Genomic DNA, 16257 nt, shown 5'->3' with positions numbered 1-16257 from the left:
TACATGAATAGTAGGGGTGTAACGGTTCTCGGTAAAAACCGTACCATACGGTTCGCCACCCACGATTCATCTAAAGTTTTATGACACATCTGGAAAACTATGTTTGGTGATGAAAACAAAGTGTCAAATAGACAGGAACAGATGCAACCTCCACTAATGCAACTGTGTAGCTCTGTAAATGGATAAACTCCACCTGTTTCAGGTGGGTCAACTTTCAACAGAGAGAATCTGTCCTATTAACTTTTAGTATGTTAAATCAGTTTATGACATCACTGTTCTGCATGCATTAGTGTGAAGTTGAAAATGGCAAGCGGAGAAAACAAGCCGCTAAAGCCCCATGCGTCAAGTCTCCTGTCTGGGAACATTTTCTTTTTGTAATCAATTACAACAGCGATGGTCAAAAAACACTTAAAACAGGCACTTTTTGCAGACAGTGCTGTATACTAGTAATACATCAATATGTGATTAGCTATTTATGACGATGTCGCCCGGGATAGGTAGCGCGCGGTGCGCATAGAGCCGCAGGTGAGACCGAAACTGCACACGCTCCCTTCTGTTTTTAAGCAGGCATGCAGAGCTAATTCGGACAGACATGAATCAATAAGTAAAGTGCTTGGGGTGTTCATTGCCAAAGTTATGTTGCCCTACTCTGTTGATGAAGATGTGGGATTTCTGCATATAATCATACTCGTGTTGCGTTACGACATCCCTTCTTGCATACATTTTAACAATAATGTTTTTCCTTCTATAGTGACGTACAGCTTCCGAATGTTGAATATATGTTGAGTTGAGTTTGAAATGCACTTTATGTTGAAGCATGCAACATAAATGCAGGTTCTAACAAAAATAAATAAATAAATACTAAAATCAACTTGTTAACTTAAGGACCCTAATGAAAATGAACCATGGTTTTACTATAGTAATATTGTAGTAACGATGTCTGTAATAACCATGACTGCTGTCATCATGGTTTTCTTAGCAGAAATCATTGTTTTGATACAATTAACCATGGTTTTACAACGGTATAGTTTCCATACAGTAATTTACATTTTGTGGTTACTGTGATTTTACTACAAATACCATGGTTAAACTATGATTTCTGTAGTACAACCATGGTGATTTTAATAAGGGAAAACCCCTTGAAGTGTTTGTTACCAAGTATTCTTACTTTGGATTTGGCAGTATATATACATTTTTCTAAACATAGCAAATACCGAACCATACTGAACCAATGACCCTATAACTGTGATACAAACTGAACCGTGTGAAATTTGAACCGTTACACCCTTAATGAACAGTGTCTGCAATAAACTGCACTTCTCCTGTTTTTCCTGTCAGCTGAATGCCAGTCGTGTAAGCTTTTAGCAGTGCTGCTGCCACAGGTAGCATGCTGATTCAGGACCAGACCAGGAGCAGCTTTGAAACCTGAGCCTCTAAAACCAACTCGCCAAGCAGGACAACATGCAGTAACACACCCTACAAATGCTAAGTAGTAATGATTAATGTGGAACACATTCAAGATCAGTGGCTACTGGACTGGCAGTGTTTACTTAGCCCACACTGATGCAGAAAAAATAATCATGTTTATACCTAAATGTTTCTTCATAGAAACACAAAGTAGTATATCACCATAGTGATTCAGAAACAAAGAGAGGCTACAGTTATTCATTTATTACCCTGCTGTGTGGAGTCATTACGACACCTCGTGAGGGCAGGATGTGGGTGGATGTTTTTGCCAGAACCAGTGTGGGAGTGTGCGCATTTCAGCGTGAATGAGATTTCCTTTGTTGGCCCTGTGCGTTTGTGTGTACGAGTTTAAGTGTGTAGATGAGCATATGTCTGCGAGAGATGCTGACAAGAGTGCATAAACAAACGTGAGTCTGTGAATTTGTGGGTTTTGTCTGGGCGGAGATTTCTTTTCCTCACCTCGAACACGGACACATTGTCCTTCCTGTAGATCTCGTTGGCAGGTGGGTGGAACCAGTTGCACTTTCGCATGTGCTGGTAGAGAATGCTGCGGCTCTTCATGTAGCGCAGACAGAACTCACACAGGTAGAGTTTAGGGAGCCTGCCACACAAACAAATCATTTCATGCATCAGCATCCAGGGCCTAAAAACCAAAGCAGGTGAAACACCTCTTGCTAGGGGGAATTTTTTTTTTTAAATTAATAAACAGCAACTGGTAAGGGTGTGATAGCATCAAACATGACCTACCCTTTTTTTTTTTTTTTTTACACCTTTCTAAAACGAGTAATAATAAACTGGTCGACCGTTACAGGATTTTCCATGGCTGCTGCTGATGTCTAGAGTAGGGTGGGTGATGGCTTATAAAATGCTAGTTTATACACAAAATGATATAGGTTTTTGAAAAATTAAACGTTCAAAAAAATCTGTAATTTTATGTATGTTTCTTTTGCACAATATTTACTAAATTAACTGAAAAATAATGAAAACCAGAAAATATGCACCACACATTGACGAGGGGTATTGGAACTGTTAATACATTTGTCAATCGGCAAAGTGGCACATTTATTGGCCTACGCAGTTAATCTTAAAGGGGTCATGACATGCCTTTTTTTTCCACTTGAGGCTCACTTACAATATTAGTAAACTTTTGCACAAAAAAAAAAAAAAAAAAAAATCATTAAAAAAAAAATATAATATAATATATATTATATATATATATATATATATAATTTGACCCTCTGTCAGAAATGGTCAGTTTTGGTGCTGCCTCTCCTTTAAGACTTTACAATAAACGCCCACTGTTGTTATTGGCTCTCTGGTCTTGGCTGACCTGCTCTCTCCTTGCCATCTCACTGCTCACCACTATTGGGCAGGCTACGGAAGTGATAAGGTAAAGTAGGTGTTGATGTGTTGTTGTGGAGGCGGTCAGATGTTTACCACAGTGTGACATCACAATGTGGTGAAAGTAGAGTGCAAGTTCTTTTGGCAGCTTGGTTTCAACTAGTGGTGCACCGATCAGGAAATCTGAGGCTGATAACGATCTCCGATTTTTTAACACTAAGATCGGCAGGCACCGATACAGTGCCCTTTGTCACACTTTTGCAAGTTATATTGTGCAGTTATTTTTGCCACACTTTTACAAGTTATATTGTGCATGCATGTTTATGACCCACACAGTTAAATTACAGTAACACTTTCCAAAAAGGTTCCATTTGTTAACATTATTTAACAACATTACTGAAGTTAACATGAACTTAATGTTAGTTACATATACTTTTATATTTTTAAAATCAAAAGTTGTATTAGTTAACATTAGTTAATGCACTATGAACTAACAATGAACAATTGTAATTTTATTAACTAACATTAGTTAATAAAAGCTGTAAAAATATATTGTTCATTGTTTGTTCATGATACCTAATGCATTAACTAATGTTAACAAATGTCACCTTTTTATAAAGTTACCAAAATTACATTAATTGAATTGCTAACATTTATGTGTTTTGAAACCGTTATGAACCGTATTTTACTGGTAAGCAGTAAAAACCATGAGAGCATCACACACAGCAGAGATATGCTCAAAAATAAGAAAAACATATCCATTAAAAGCTAAAACTGCTCCAGTGAGAAATCATTAATATCTCTGATTTGTTTACTGTCTTTGGCATTTTGCTGTAACACAAATCACTAATTATTTAGCAAATGCATGAAGACGCAGTGCCGTTATGGTTAAAATGTAATTGCTGTGATTAGTGGTAATGTGACCAACATTAATCTGATTTAAATTTGGATCCTCACAGAATAGCGCTGAGATGAGTGACTGATGAGATACTGAGAGCACCTGGAGAGCGCGCATGTTTGACTGACACCACGAGTGAGCTCAAACAGTCTCTATCGCTCAACACAACGTCTGATTATCATGTATACTCAGATTTGTATACGCATGTTTATGTGTTGTTTAATTTGTTTTTATACCTGTTTGCAGTCTCTTTACCCTCTCTGTGCTCAGTGCAGAGAGTCAGAATTACTACCGTAATGACTCTAGAAAATGGGCAACTTAATATTCTTACACATGTAATTCTTATGCATTGATATTCATCTGAATAACAGCATGTCTGAAAGTTCACATTCGTGAATACTTAGAATTGCCAACAGTTCACCCTCAAGAGGCTACATTGTAATGCATCAATGGCTGAGAAAGCGCTCATTCATTAGAGTAGCAGTGTATGTGTGATTCCCTGCGTACTGCAAAAAAGATCGGCCCTGATTCTAGGCACGATCGCCGATCACAGACTTATAATGAAAATCGGCTTGTAGTGGGCTCTGACATAATGCACATATAGGTGGATTTTCCCCTGATAGTAAAAATTTGTGTTTGAATCTTGAGTGGATAACAAACTTGTATAACAAACTTGGTCCCAGCAGTTATTAAAAGAGAAGAAACTTCATGTCCCAACAGCAGGATCTATTTCATGTAATTTGTTTAAGCACTGATCCCATTCTGACTGCCACTTGCTTTTGACATACAAATTTATGATTGGTTCAGATCTGTGGAAGGTACTGAGCACTTTGAATTCTGTAGATAATGCTTCTTTGGCAGCACTATCTGCTGGCTCATTTCCAGAGATTCCACAGTGGCCAGGTACCCAGCAAAAGATGTTAAAATTTTGAGCTTCAAGGGATGACAATTTGATTAAAATCTTCACAATTGTTGGGTGATCAGTTTTAATAGATTCTAGTGCTTCAAGACATGATTTTGAATCAGAAATAATTTAAAAAAATCTGGTTGTTGTGCAGTCTCAATGAACTTCAGTGCCAAAAGTAGAGCATTGGCCTCTGCAGTGAAAATTGAGCTTTGGTCAGGAATACGTATACCCAATTTATCTGCTGTGTAAACATCTCATTCTGACACCAATTATAAATGCACATTCTTCCAGAACTGTACAAAATTAAGTTATCATAAGAGAAATACTATTGTTTTACTATTTATGTCTGTACAAACAAAAGTCAAAGGTATAGCAAATGTTGTTGGTTACCTGCTGTACTCCTGTGGGTATGGTGAAGAGTACCACGTCTGAATTTCATACTTCCCAAACTCAATGACTGATGGGCAGCGCATCTGGGGGTCAGGTGGCCCAGTCACACCGACTTTCTGTAAAATTAAGTCCAAGAGAAAGAGATGAGAATGAGTGAAAGGCAAAGACAAGGCTTTCTAAGAAGAACTTGGACTAAACAGTTATGTTTGTGATTTAGAGATTACTAAGACTCAACCCCTGCACCCTTCAGCCAGGGCCTTCTGACAAACACCTCACACAAAGGATAAAAGATGTGAAGCTGGCAATTTTTGCCACCCTCTTCTCAAGCAGTAAATCTCATGTTCTAAAAGTAAAGAACCTAGTTTCACACAAGCATACAGCCACGCACACAGTATTATTATTAGCTCTTATCCCCAGCCTGAGTGGATATTCAAAGCATCTGCCACTTGCCAGCCTGCTGGCAGTGGCACACACTAGTGATCACACACTTCTCTGCTTTCTCACTGGCTCCCTTTGTCTCACTCTCTCTCACACATGCACACACCCATTGCCTTTACTCTATATACAAGCTAGGGGTGAAATGGTTTAACTGAGCGATTCGGTACATGTACTTGAAACTCGGGCTGGGTATCACTAAATATAACAACACGATACATACACAATCATAACTGGATCGAGAATAAAACTGATAGAACGCTATTTCGTCATCAGCAGAGTGCTTAATCACTAAATGCATGTGGTCAATTTTTCTAACTGTGCGTACTCTGAACGTGCAATACCGTCCAGGAATTATTTGCAGTAATTAGTGGGTCCACAAGGAGGCAACACTCACAGTTGAGACATTGCTGTCACAAAGAAGCGCCACTAAACAAAAGGAGACAACAGTGGATGTACTGTCAAGAGCACAAGTGTGAGGAGGTCAGGAGATACCTGTATCTCGTAGCAGTCGTAGCGCGCATGCGAAAACCACCCCTGTATGTGCGCAGTCAAATTAAGTATACTTTGAAAGGCTAGCATTTGACTACACGCAGACGCTAAGTGTTTGTGTCAAAACTGAAGTATACATTGGGCTTAACACAACGTTAATGACATAGGCGGAAATACCAGCACCAGTCCAACAACCTTAGGGAATCTTGCTACACTCTGACTCTGCTATAAAAAAAAAAGCCATATTTATCACACCATGATGCACTGCAAAGACAATTAACTTGCTTAAGAATAATGCCATAATATGATTGAGACTAAAGGTAAACTGTGATTTAAATATTTAAATGTCACAAAGCACACAAATTTAAGTCTTGTTGTTCAGCTACAGTATGGTGTTTATCCTCCTGGCTGCTCGAAAAACAAGTGTGCTGGAACACTCAGATGCTGTGTGATTGTATTTTGTTTCTCTCTGTGTCAGTGAGTGTTTTTCTTAGACTGATGGCCTCAGGCAGTCAGAGAGTGGCTGCTTCTGCTGGGAGCCTCAACACACATACATCCACCAATCAGCCAATCACTGTACACATGTGCATATGTGTTTGCATGTGCATCACTGGGAGAGGCACCAGCTGTCAAGATAATAGCATCTCTTAAATCCCTCACATTACATTCAGCAGAGATAAAGGCTTTCACAGTTTTCCAATCTTTACTAATATAGCGAAATAGAATTCTGGGACTGCAAACAAACCATGGGCAGCTCAGGCATCAAACATCGGATTTATCAACAGATGTATCCAGTTTATTATTCAATTTAACTAACCCGCTCTTCCACAATACTACCACACCTTTTTCTTCAAATGATATTTCCCCTCTCTTTCTGTACCTGTAGTGCCAGTTCCTGAATGTGTCTGAAGAGCTCCACGTCTTTCTCAGTTAGGTTCTCGTGTCCTGGCAGCTTGTCTTCGTCCTCCCGCCAGTTGTCACTAGACTCCTGATTGTCTGTGATGCAAAGAGACACCAAGACAGTTAAAACAGTCAGAGTAAACGTGCAGGCAGAACACAAAACTGAAGGTACAGATACTTAAAGGAATAGTTCACCCAAAAATGAAATTCTCTCATCATTTACCGATGCCATCCCAGATGTGTGTGACTTTCTTTCATCTGCTGAACTCAAATGAAGATTTTTAGATTAATTTCTCAGCTTTTTTGGTCCTCACAATGCAAGTGAATGGGTGCCAAAATTTTGAAGCTCCAAAAATCACATAAATCAGCATAAAAGTAATCCATAAGACTCCAGTGGTTAAATCCATATCTTCAGAAGTGATATGATAGGTGTGGGTGAGAAACAGATTCTCCTCCCTGCTCAGTCAATCTCCACTTTAACTTTCACATTCTCCTTGTGTTTTTGGCGATTCACATTCTTCATGCATATCGCCCCCTACTGGGCAGGAAGAAGAATTTCTAGCAAAAAAGGACTTAAATATTTCTCCATTTCTCACCCACACCTATCATATAACTTCTGAAGATATGGATTAAAACACTGGTGTGTTATGGATTACTTTTATGATGCCCTTATGTGCTTTCTGGAGTGTCCAAAATTTGGCACCCATTCTACACTGTATGGACCTCCGGAGCTGAAATGTCCCTCTAAAAATCATAATTTGTGTTCTGCAGAAGAAAGTCATACACATCTTGGATGGCATGAGGGTCAGTAAATCATGAGAGAATTTTCATTTTTGGGTGATCTCTCTCTTTAACTGAGGCTCTGTGCAATAAAACTTTAGAGACACCATATTAACATTTAATAGATACTACATTTTTATACCTTCTCTTATTCAGACTTTAGACATTGGGATTAGAGAAACTGTTCTTATTTAGATCTCGTTCCATTTTTAAGAATATTTTCATGAAGCTCGGTTCCATTAAGGGTACTGAAATGTCTGCATTCTTCCACTGCAATGCTTTTTTGCACTAGTGAATGTACAGCAGCACCACGACAGACATTTCTATTCGAGTTGCAAGATTGTTGTCTTAAAAGCAATGAGAGGTGTTGTGAAATAATACAAAGACAATCATTTAAGTCTTTCTAAATTGTTGTCCTCGTTGATTGCAAGCAAAAACAAATATACAGCGTGACCAGTGTAGTCCAATTTATGAATCCAAAGAATGACTCTTAGAAGCTGGTTCTTTATAGACTATGGGTGTGTGTGTGTATATATATATATATATATATATATATATGGATCCTTAATATTAAATCAGTGTAGTTAATTACTGACTGGTTGTACATATAATAATGTAGTGACGGAACTGAGTTTTGTAATAAATAATGGTCCTTTTAATAAAAAAAAAAAAAAAAAAAACACATATCCCTTAACAGGTTATAAAAAAAAAGTATTGATTTTAGTCTTCCATTACTAGTCAAAAGTACTAAAAGTATCTTTAATGGAATAGATTCCCATCTCTACCAGGCGTGATTAATTTCCAATTATTAAATCTGTGTTCACTGAAACTAAATACTATTCAAAGCAACAAGATCACAGTTAAGTGCTAAACCTCTAAGGTGTAGTTTTAGTCTCACCTCCTGTCCTGTCATCCTGTTCACCTTTGCGGTTGTTCTTCTTGCGGATGCGGTATTGCTGGGAATAGTCCACCATTTCAGTGCGTGCTTTCCGCCCATCTGGGGATGGCGTAAAAAACTTGCTCAGGGCATCAATTAGGCCCTTTGTCTTTTTGTTGAAGCGCAAGCCACCCTGCTCGGAATCTTCTTCGCGGAGAGAGAACAGCATGCGATCATCACCGGGGTAGCCTTCACATGAGGAGCTTGAGGAAGAGTGTGGGGAGGAGGAGCCTTGTGAGCACCGGTCCACGCCTCCAGCGCCTCGTCTTCTCCTGCCACGCCCACCGCCTCGAAGCTTCTTAAAGGGGCGGCCCGGTCTGAGGACAAGAGAGTTTTCAGTAGTCTTATGCAAAGTTTTAACATCTGGTATTTCAAAGTGTTACATATTAGTAATAACCCATATTAAAAAAACAGTTCTTAAAAAAAAAAAAATAATTGGAGCATAGCTCAGCAAATATGGATGTGAAGAAGTTTAAATGGTTCAAAATACCTGCCCTTCGGCCGTCCCAGTGGTGCATTGTATCTCCGTTTGATTTGTGCTGCTTTTTCACGCAAGAGCTTTTTTCCCTTTTTTCTCGGCCGACAGATCTGACAAATCCACATGCCTGCAGAGCAGCAATCAAGAATCACTTACATTATGAAAATAACTAATGATCATAAAGAAAATTAATTATTGTGGGAAGGAATAATACATCAACAAAACACACGATTAATAGAGGGAATGTTAAAGCTGAAGTATGTAATTTCTGCACCACTGGCGTCACCAAACAGAACTGCAAAAATAAAAATAGTTTTCAAACAGCTCTCCGAATAAACCTCCCAGTCTGACGTTTATCGAACAAACAGATCCCGCACCAATCTCACTCGATTGGTTGAGTCAATGTTGCTGTGTCAGGCTGGACAGGTCACTCTAATCAGAATAGTTTTTATTGTGCCAAGGAGACACAGCAATAACAGTTTTAGAGAAAATTAACTTAAGAAATGCTTACTTATAGTTGTCTCTGCATATTAAGATGCAACAGGAGAAAGTATTTTAACACCGAAGAAGTTACACACTTGAGCTTTAAATTAAGTTTACACTGTAAGCCCAAGCAACCAGTCCACGGATTTCAGCAGCTTCAAATTCAATGTTTAAATGTTGTGTACTGTATGCATGCATTTGAATGTGTAGGCACAACTCACCTTTCGGCATTCGCATGAGTGGAGGGTCACAACACTCCATATGGAAACCTCGGTCACAGGAGTCACAAAACAACATGTTGTCCTGTAAAACACAAACGGATAGACAAGAGTCAACAGCTGGACTTTTAAACGACAAGGACACTAATTTTTACTGTTTGCATGGTAATGACAAGGAACAGTGTTCAATTCTTGGCTCTGAATTCTGTGTTAAAGTGTCCGATTTTTATACTATCTATACAAAACAGTATGCATAATTAGAATTAGTGCATCGCAAATTATAGTACACTGACAATAGTACGCCAAAAGAGCCCAGATGATACAATATATCTGGAGTACTTTCCAAGTGTGCATCTTTGCATCCTTTTTTGGCTAAAATTGTCCACAACCCCTAGCACAACGGAAGAGGAGGAATCTGCGATGGTTATCTTTTGCATTTCAGTTAAATAGAAGTTAAGAGGAATGCAAGGGTGAAGCTTCCAAGACAGTTTTAAGAAATGTGCAAACCTAAAGTTAAAGAATTTTAAGGTTATGAATTTAGCTAGATTACAACATTTAAAGGTAAACATGACCATTACGCAACAAGGGGATCTGTGGTACCAAGATGCAATTTTTACATGTAGTAAGTTAAACTTGTAGCCTAAATGGAGATGAACTGGCAGCAGCCATGGTCATCATCTTGGGAAAAAATAAATAAAAATAAAAATAAAAAATAAAAACTTACAGCATTTTTTCCTTGATCCTGGCAGCTGCTGCAGGTCTTGCACTCGATACACTGCCACCACAGAGCTTTAACCCGTGCCGTGAGCTCTGGAGAGAATTTCAGACAAGATGGGTGACCTGAGAAGACAGAGTCAGAGTGAGGCAGCTTTGAATAACCAGAATAAAGCTGCATCCACAGACAGACAATGATACTAAGTGTGGACTCCAAAAGAGTTCTGCATTAAGCTTTACTCTGCAATCAAACACATGCTTTCTGCACACATCATTTACAGTTGAAGTCAGAAGTTTACATACACCTTAGCCAAATACATTTAAACTCAGGGGCCGTTTACACGACAACATTTTCAACTAAAAACTGAAAACTTTTTATGCGTTTTGGCTGTTCGTTTACACGACAACGGCGTTTTGGGGCCTGAAAACGCAAACTTTTGAAAACGGGTTTCAAAGTGCACGTTTTTGAAAACGATGGCGTTATCGTCTCCGTGTAAACATACAAAAACGATGACGTCATGCACATGCATATTACTTGTTATATAAAGAATGATGGATTGATAGGCATCAATTTGAGATGTCTAATTATCAATATGAATACTGGTGTCTGTGCAAATAACAATAATCAACAGTTTATTCATTTGGAGTGTTTTGTATGGAGTGTGAACATTGTACAGTAGGCAGAACCTGCAATTAGAAAATCTTGAAATTAATGTATGGATTCAGATGGGGAAAATGTATTTGTATTTAAATGTTATTTATTTACTTAATTTTATTTGATGTACCTATACCCTGCAATTCATTCATCCACCGCTTATGCATATAGCCTATAGACAGAGATGTGATGCCATGTACAGTATTCAATATGCTTAGAATATGAAAACATGAGGCAGTGAAAATGCATGTTAGATCCAGTGTACACAAGACCTCTCTCTCCATCAGAAGTTATCCATATATCAGAGTTCTGTCTGATATCCAAAACCAGTCAACATCAACAGCTTGTTATGTTAACTTACTCTCCTACCAGCCCAAGAGTCAGCAGGGGGAAATACAGAAGGTAGGAGACGAAGTGATGTAAAAATGAGCAGAGTTTATTGAATAATCTTGAGAGTTCAGTCTATAGGCATGCGCGTGAGACATTAAAAACTACAATGGCAGACTACAGGACTGTGTTTGTGCTGCTCAAGAATTTGAGTTTATTGACGCTTCTCCAGCAAAGTAATTGTAGTAATAAAGCAACCTCATCATCCATCCAGACAAAATTGCTCGATGCTTTCGCCATCTTCATTGTTTGTATTCACCGCTCTGTGGAAGAATGCTTATGTGCGCAGGCGCATAGTGTTTCTCTACAAAGTGACATCACCAACTACTGGCCTGGCATGCATAATACAGCGTTTTTAGTCGTTTTCGCGGATCTGTGTGAACGGGGATCGTTTTGACAACGATGTCGTCTGTACGCGAACCTTTTCAAAAACGCAAAGGTAAAACGTTTCAGTTTTTAGTACATCGTTGTCGTGTAAACGTATCCTCAGTTTTTCACAATCCCTGAAATTTAATCATAGAAAACATTTCCTGTCTTATGTCAGTAAGGATCACTACTTTATTTTAAGAATGTTAAATGTCAGGTGGCCTGGGTAGCTCAATGGTAAAAGACGCTGGCTACCACCCCTGGAGTTCGCTAGTTTGAATCCCAGGGCATGCTGAGTGACTCCAGCCAGGTCTCCTAAGCAACCAAATTGCCCCGGTTGCTAGGGAGGGTAGAGTCACATGGGGTAACCACCTCATGGTTGCTATAATGTGGTTCGTTCTCGGTGGGGCACGTGATGAGTTGAGCGTGGATGCCGTGGTGGATGGCGTGAAGCCTACACACGCGCTCTGTCTCCATGGCAATGCGCTCAACAAGCCACGTGATAAGATAAGTGGGTTGATGGTCTCAGACGCGGAGGCAACTGGGATTCATCCTCCGCCACCCGGACTGAGGCGAATCACTACGTGACCACGAGGACTTAAAAAGCGCATTGGGAATTGGGCATTCCAAATTGGGTGAAAAAGAAAAAAAAAGAAATGTTAATTGTCAGAATAATAGTAGAGAGAATGATTTATTTCAGCTTTTATTTCTTTCATCACATTCCCAGTGGGTCAAAAATTTACATACAATTTGTTAGTATTTGACAGCATTGCCTTGGGTCTAACGTTTTGGGTAGCCTTCCACAAGCTTCTCACAATAAGTTGCTGGAATTTTAGCCCATTCCTCCAGACAGAACTGGTGTAAAAGAGTCAGGTTTGTAAGCCTCCTTGCTCGCACATGCTTTTTCAGTTCTGCCCACACATTTTCTATCAGATTGAGGTCAGGGCTTTGTGATGCCACTTCAATACCTTGAATTTGTTATCTTTAAGCAATTTTGCCACAACTTTGGAGGTATGCAAGAACCATTTGCGACCAAGCTTTCTTCATGGCTGATGTCTTGAGATGTTGCTTCAATATATCCACATAATTTTCCTTCCTCATGCCATCTATTTTGTGAAGTGCACCAGTCCCTCCTGCAGTAAAGCACCCCCACAACATGATGCTGCCACCCCCATGGTCATCAGACCAGAGGAAATTTCTCCAAAAAGTAAGATCTTTGTCCCCATGTGCACGTGGAAACTGTAGTCTGGCTTTTCTATGGCAGTTCTGGAGCACTGGCTTCTTCCTTGCTGAACAGCCTTTCAGGTTATGTCGATGTAGGACTCGCTTTACGGTGGATATAGATACTTGTCTACCTGTTTCCTCCAGCATCTTCACAAGGTCCTTTGCTGTTGTTCTGGGATTGATTTGCACTTTTCGCACCAAACTACGTTCATCTCTAGGTGAAAGAATGCGTCTCCTTCCTGAGCGGTATGATGGCTGTATGGTCCCATGGTGTTTATACTTGCATACTATTGTTTGTACAGATGAACGTGGTACCTTCAGGCATTTGGAAATTGCACCCAAGGATGAACCAGACTTGTGGAGGTCCACGATTTTTTTCTGAGGTCTTGGCTGATTTCTTTTGATTTTCCCATGATGTCAAGCATAGAGGCATGGAGTTTGAAGGTAGGCCTTAAAATATAGTACTGTGCAAAAGTTTTAGGCACTTGTGAAAAATGTTGCATCATGAGGATGTCTTCAAAAATGATATAAATAGTTTTCATTTATCCCTTAAATGTCATACAAAGTCCAGTTAACATAAAAAAACTAAAATCAATATTCGGTGTGACCACCTTTTCCTTTAAAACAGATTCCTAAGAGAAACACCTGGACACAGTTTTACTTGGTTGTTGGCAGATGGGATGTTCCAAGCTTCTTGGAGAATTCACCACAGTTCTTCTATCTATTTAGGCTGTCTCAATTGCCTCTATGTAATCTCAGACTGACACGATGTTCAGTGGGGGGCTCTGTGGGGGCCATGACATCTGTTGCAGGGCTCCCTGTTCTTCTATTCTAATCTTTTCTATTTGCAAAAGTCATGTTTGGGAGTCTAACATTTATGTTTCCTATTGACACTAAAGCTGAAGATATAAATAACCATCTTAAGACAAATGCTTTTGTGAAACATCTTATGTGCCTAAGACTTTTGCACAGTACTGTACATCCACAGGTACACCTCCAACTTCCAATTGGCTAATTGTCTAAAGGCTTGACATAATTTTCTGGAATTTTCCAAGCTGCTCAAAGGCAGTTAACTTAGTGTATGTAAACTTCTGACCCAGTGGAATTGTGATATAGTCCATTAAAAGTGAAACAATCTGTCTGTAAACAATTGTTGGAAAAATTACTCGTGCCATGTACAAAATAGATGTCCTAAACGACATGCCAAAACTATAGTTTGCTAATATTAAATCTGTGGAGTGGTTAAAAAATTAGTTTTAATGACTTCAACCTAAGTGTATGTAAACTTCTGACTTCAACTGTATATACTCTTTGGTTGCAAAGTAAAATGAAGACTCTAAAAAAGTAATTTTTGGCAATACTCTTGATATGCAAGTAACTAAGTACTAATTTAGTAGATGCTTTGAGCCACAATGACTTGAACACTTTTTTGTTTACACTTGTGGTCGAACAACATGACTTTTTAATGACACATAACAATATCTAGAGAACAGAGTGGCTGTTGACTGATATAAAGCCATCATACTGATGTAAAAAATTATGCACATAAGATGTACATTAAATTGCTAAATTAAAATGAATGCTTATTTTACAAAGTCTATTAATCTGTTTATTCTGTCTATATCGGCCAATTCATTGGCCTACCCAATATATTGGTCCATCACTTGCCTAAAGCACATTTGTTCTGTAAGCGCCAGCCAAATTGTATGTTTTAATGTGATCCACTGAACAAAAAGCCCCAATATTCTATTAGGGTCTCTATCATATTCATAACCTCCATGACTAAATGAAGCTAATAGTTATAAAATAGCAATAACACAATTTTTGGTCAAAGTTGAGAGAACTGTTGCCATTTCAACCCCGTACTTACCGCTGTTTCCACAGTCTGCACAGGAGATGAGCTCTTCTGGCTTCTTGTCGCGGTTCTGTTCCTTGGTCCCCAGACAGAAACTACAGATGGGTATGGGCTCTGCCACAGGCTGAAAGAGATGCAAAGAAAGAGACAGAGGGAGCATAAATAATAGGTGTGGGTAAAAATATTGTTTTTCCGATTAATCGCGATCTTCATTTGAATGATCTCGATATTGATTCTTAAATCCCAAAATCGATCTTTCACTCAATGTGCAACCCTCTACTACAATGAGAGGAAATCACTTGCATTTGCAACCAAATTTGATGTTACGTGTAATGTGTGTCTAAAACGATATCCACGCAACCCATTTGTCATTGAGTACTCTTTTAATACCATTTTTGTTCTTTACAGTCAGTTGTTGATCAAAAACATTTAATTCTAATCATGCATCGCACAGGTGAGGTAAAGCCATTCGAGTCCTCTCTAATTAACATACGCTCATTTAAAGGCACCGTTTACAGAAATGCCGTTTTTTTTGGTTAAGGAGACAGTTAAGTGTGTGTTCAACAATCAATGTAAATACTTGTAAATACTACAAATTATGCAATTTAACAATAAATATGTACAGGGTTCCCACTCTTTTCAACTAATTGATTTCCATGACTTTTCCATGACTTGAAAGGTAATTTCCATGTCCAAACATTTAGCCTTTCATTCTGAAAATGGCACCGAAACGACAAATGCAAACGTATAAAAAAATAATAATAATAATTAACAAAAAAAACATCATTGTTTGATAAAATTTCAACTGAAAACATTTAATTTTAAATTTAATACATACAATCACTTTGCATGAATCTTAAAATGGGTGGGGATTAGGGTGCTTTCAAACTTGGTTCGATTGCTTGGACCGCACCTGAGATCATTTCCTCCCCCTCTCCCAGCTGGTCTCTCTGTTCACATCATATTATATGGGTCCGAACCGTGGTCCGATTGCATCATTAACATGAGTACAAGTGGCAGCTGTTTACCACTGTAACTAGGCAACAACTCAAGACATCAGTTTCAATGTGTTATTAAATTATTCATCTCTTTAGATTTACCATGAGAACGTTACATGCACAGAACGACACTTGTGCTTGTCTCCCGCGGATGCATTGCATAATGTGATGAATATTAGCGTTCGACTGCCGCAAGCTGCAGGTGCATTGCAAGAGATGTGAAGAATGTGAGCTGCTCTCTGAAGGGGAATTATTTGGACACAAGCAGGTATGAAAAATGCATTATACCATAATTGCAATCGAGAGCCTGCAAAGATGTGAATTATACGTCA

The 16257-nt window shown here is 38.8% G+C and overlaps 1 protein-coding gene across 2 annotated transcripts in view; it reads right to left on the bottom strand.

Moving 5' to 3' along the window:
- LOC127437466 (histone acetyltransferase KAT6A-like) overlaps nucleotides 1–16257 on the bottom strand; it is a 70142-nt gene that overhangs the window by 20758 nt on the left and 33127 nt on the right. For both annotated transcript variants that reach the window (XM_051692409.1, XM_051692416.1), the window contains exons 3-10: nucleotides 14943–15051; nucleotides 10451–10566; nucleotides 9730–9811; nucleotides 9038–9152; nucleotides 8509–8864; nucleotides 6811–6926; nucleotides 5004–5119; nucleotides 1927–2068 (exon numbers count right to left, since the gene is read on the bottom strand). In XM_051692409.1, the coding sequence (XP_051548369.1) occupies nucleotides 1927–2068; nucleotides 5004–5119; nucleotides 6811–6926; nucleotides 8509–8864; nucleotides 9038–9152; nucleotides 9730–9811; nucleotides 10451–10566; nucleotides 14943–15051 (1152 nt within the window). The remainder of the gene's footprint in view (nucleotides 1–1926; nucleotides 2069–5003; nucleotides 5120–6810; nucleotides 6927–8508; nucleotides 8865–9037; nucleotides 9153–9729; nucleotides 9812–10450; nucleotides 10567–14942; nucleotides 15052–16257) is intronic.

The sequence above is a fragment of the Myxocyprinus asiaticus genome, chromosome 4 (genome assembly GCF_019703515.2).
Source record: "Myxocyprinus asiaticus isolate MX2 ecotype Aquarium Trade chromosome 4, UBuf_Myxa_2, whole genome shotgun sequence".
Classification (NCBI taxonomy): Eukaryota; Metazoa; Chordata; class Actinopteri; order Cypriniformes; family Catostomidae; genus Myxocyprinus; species Myxocyprinus asiaticus.
Note: the sequence above shows the minus strand (reverse complement) of the source record. Positions and strands in the feature narration are given on the sequence as shown.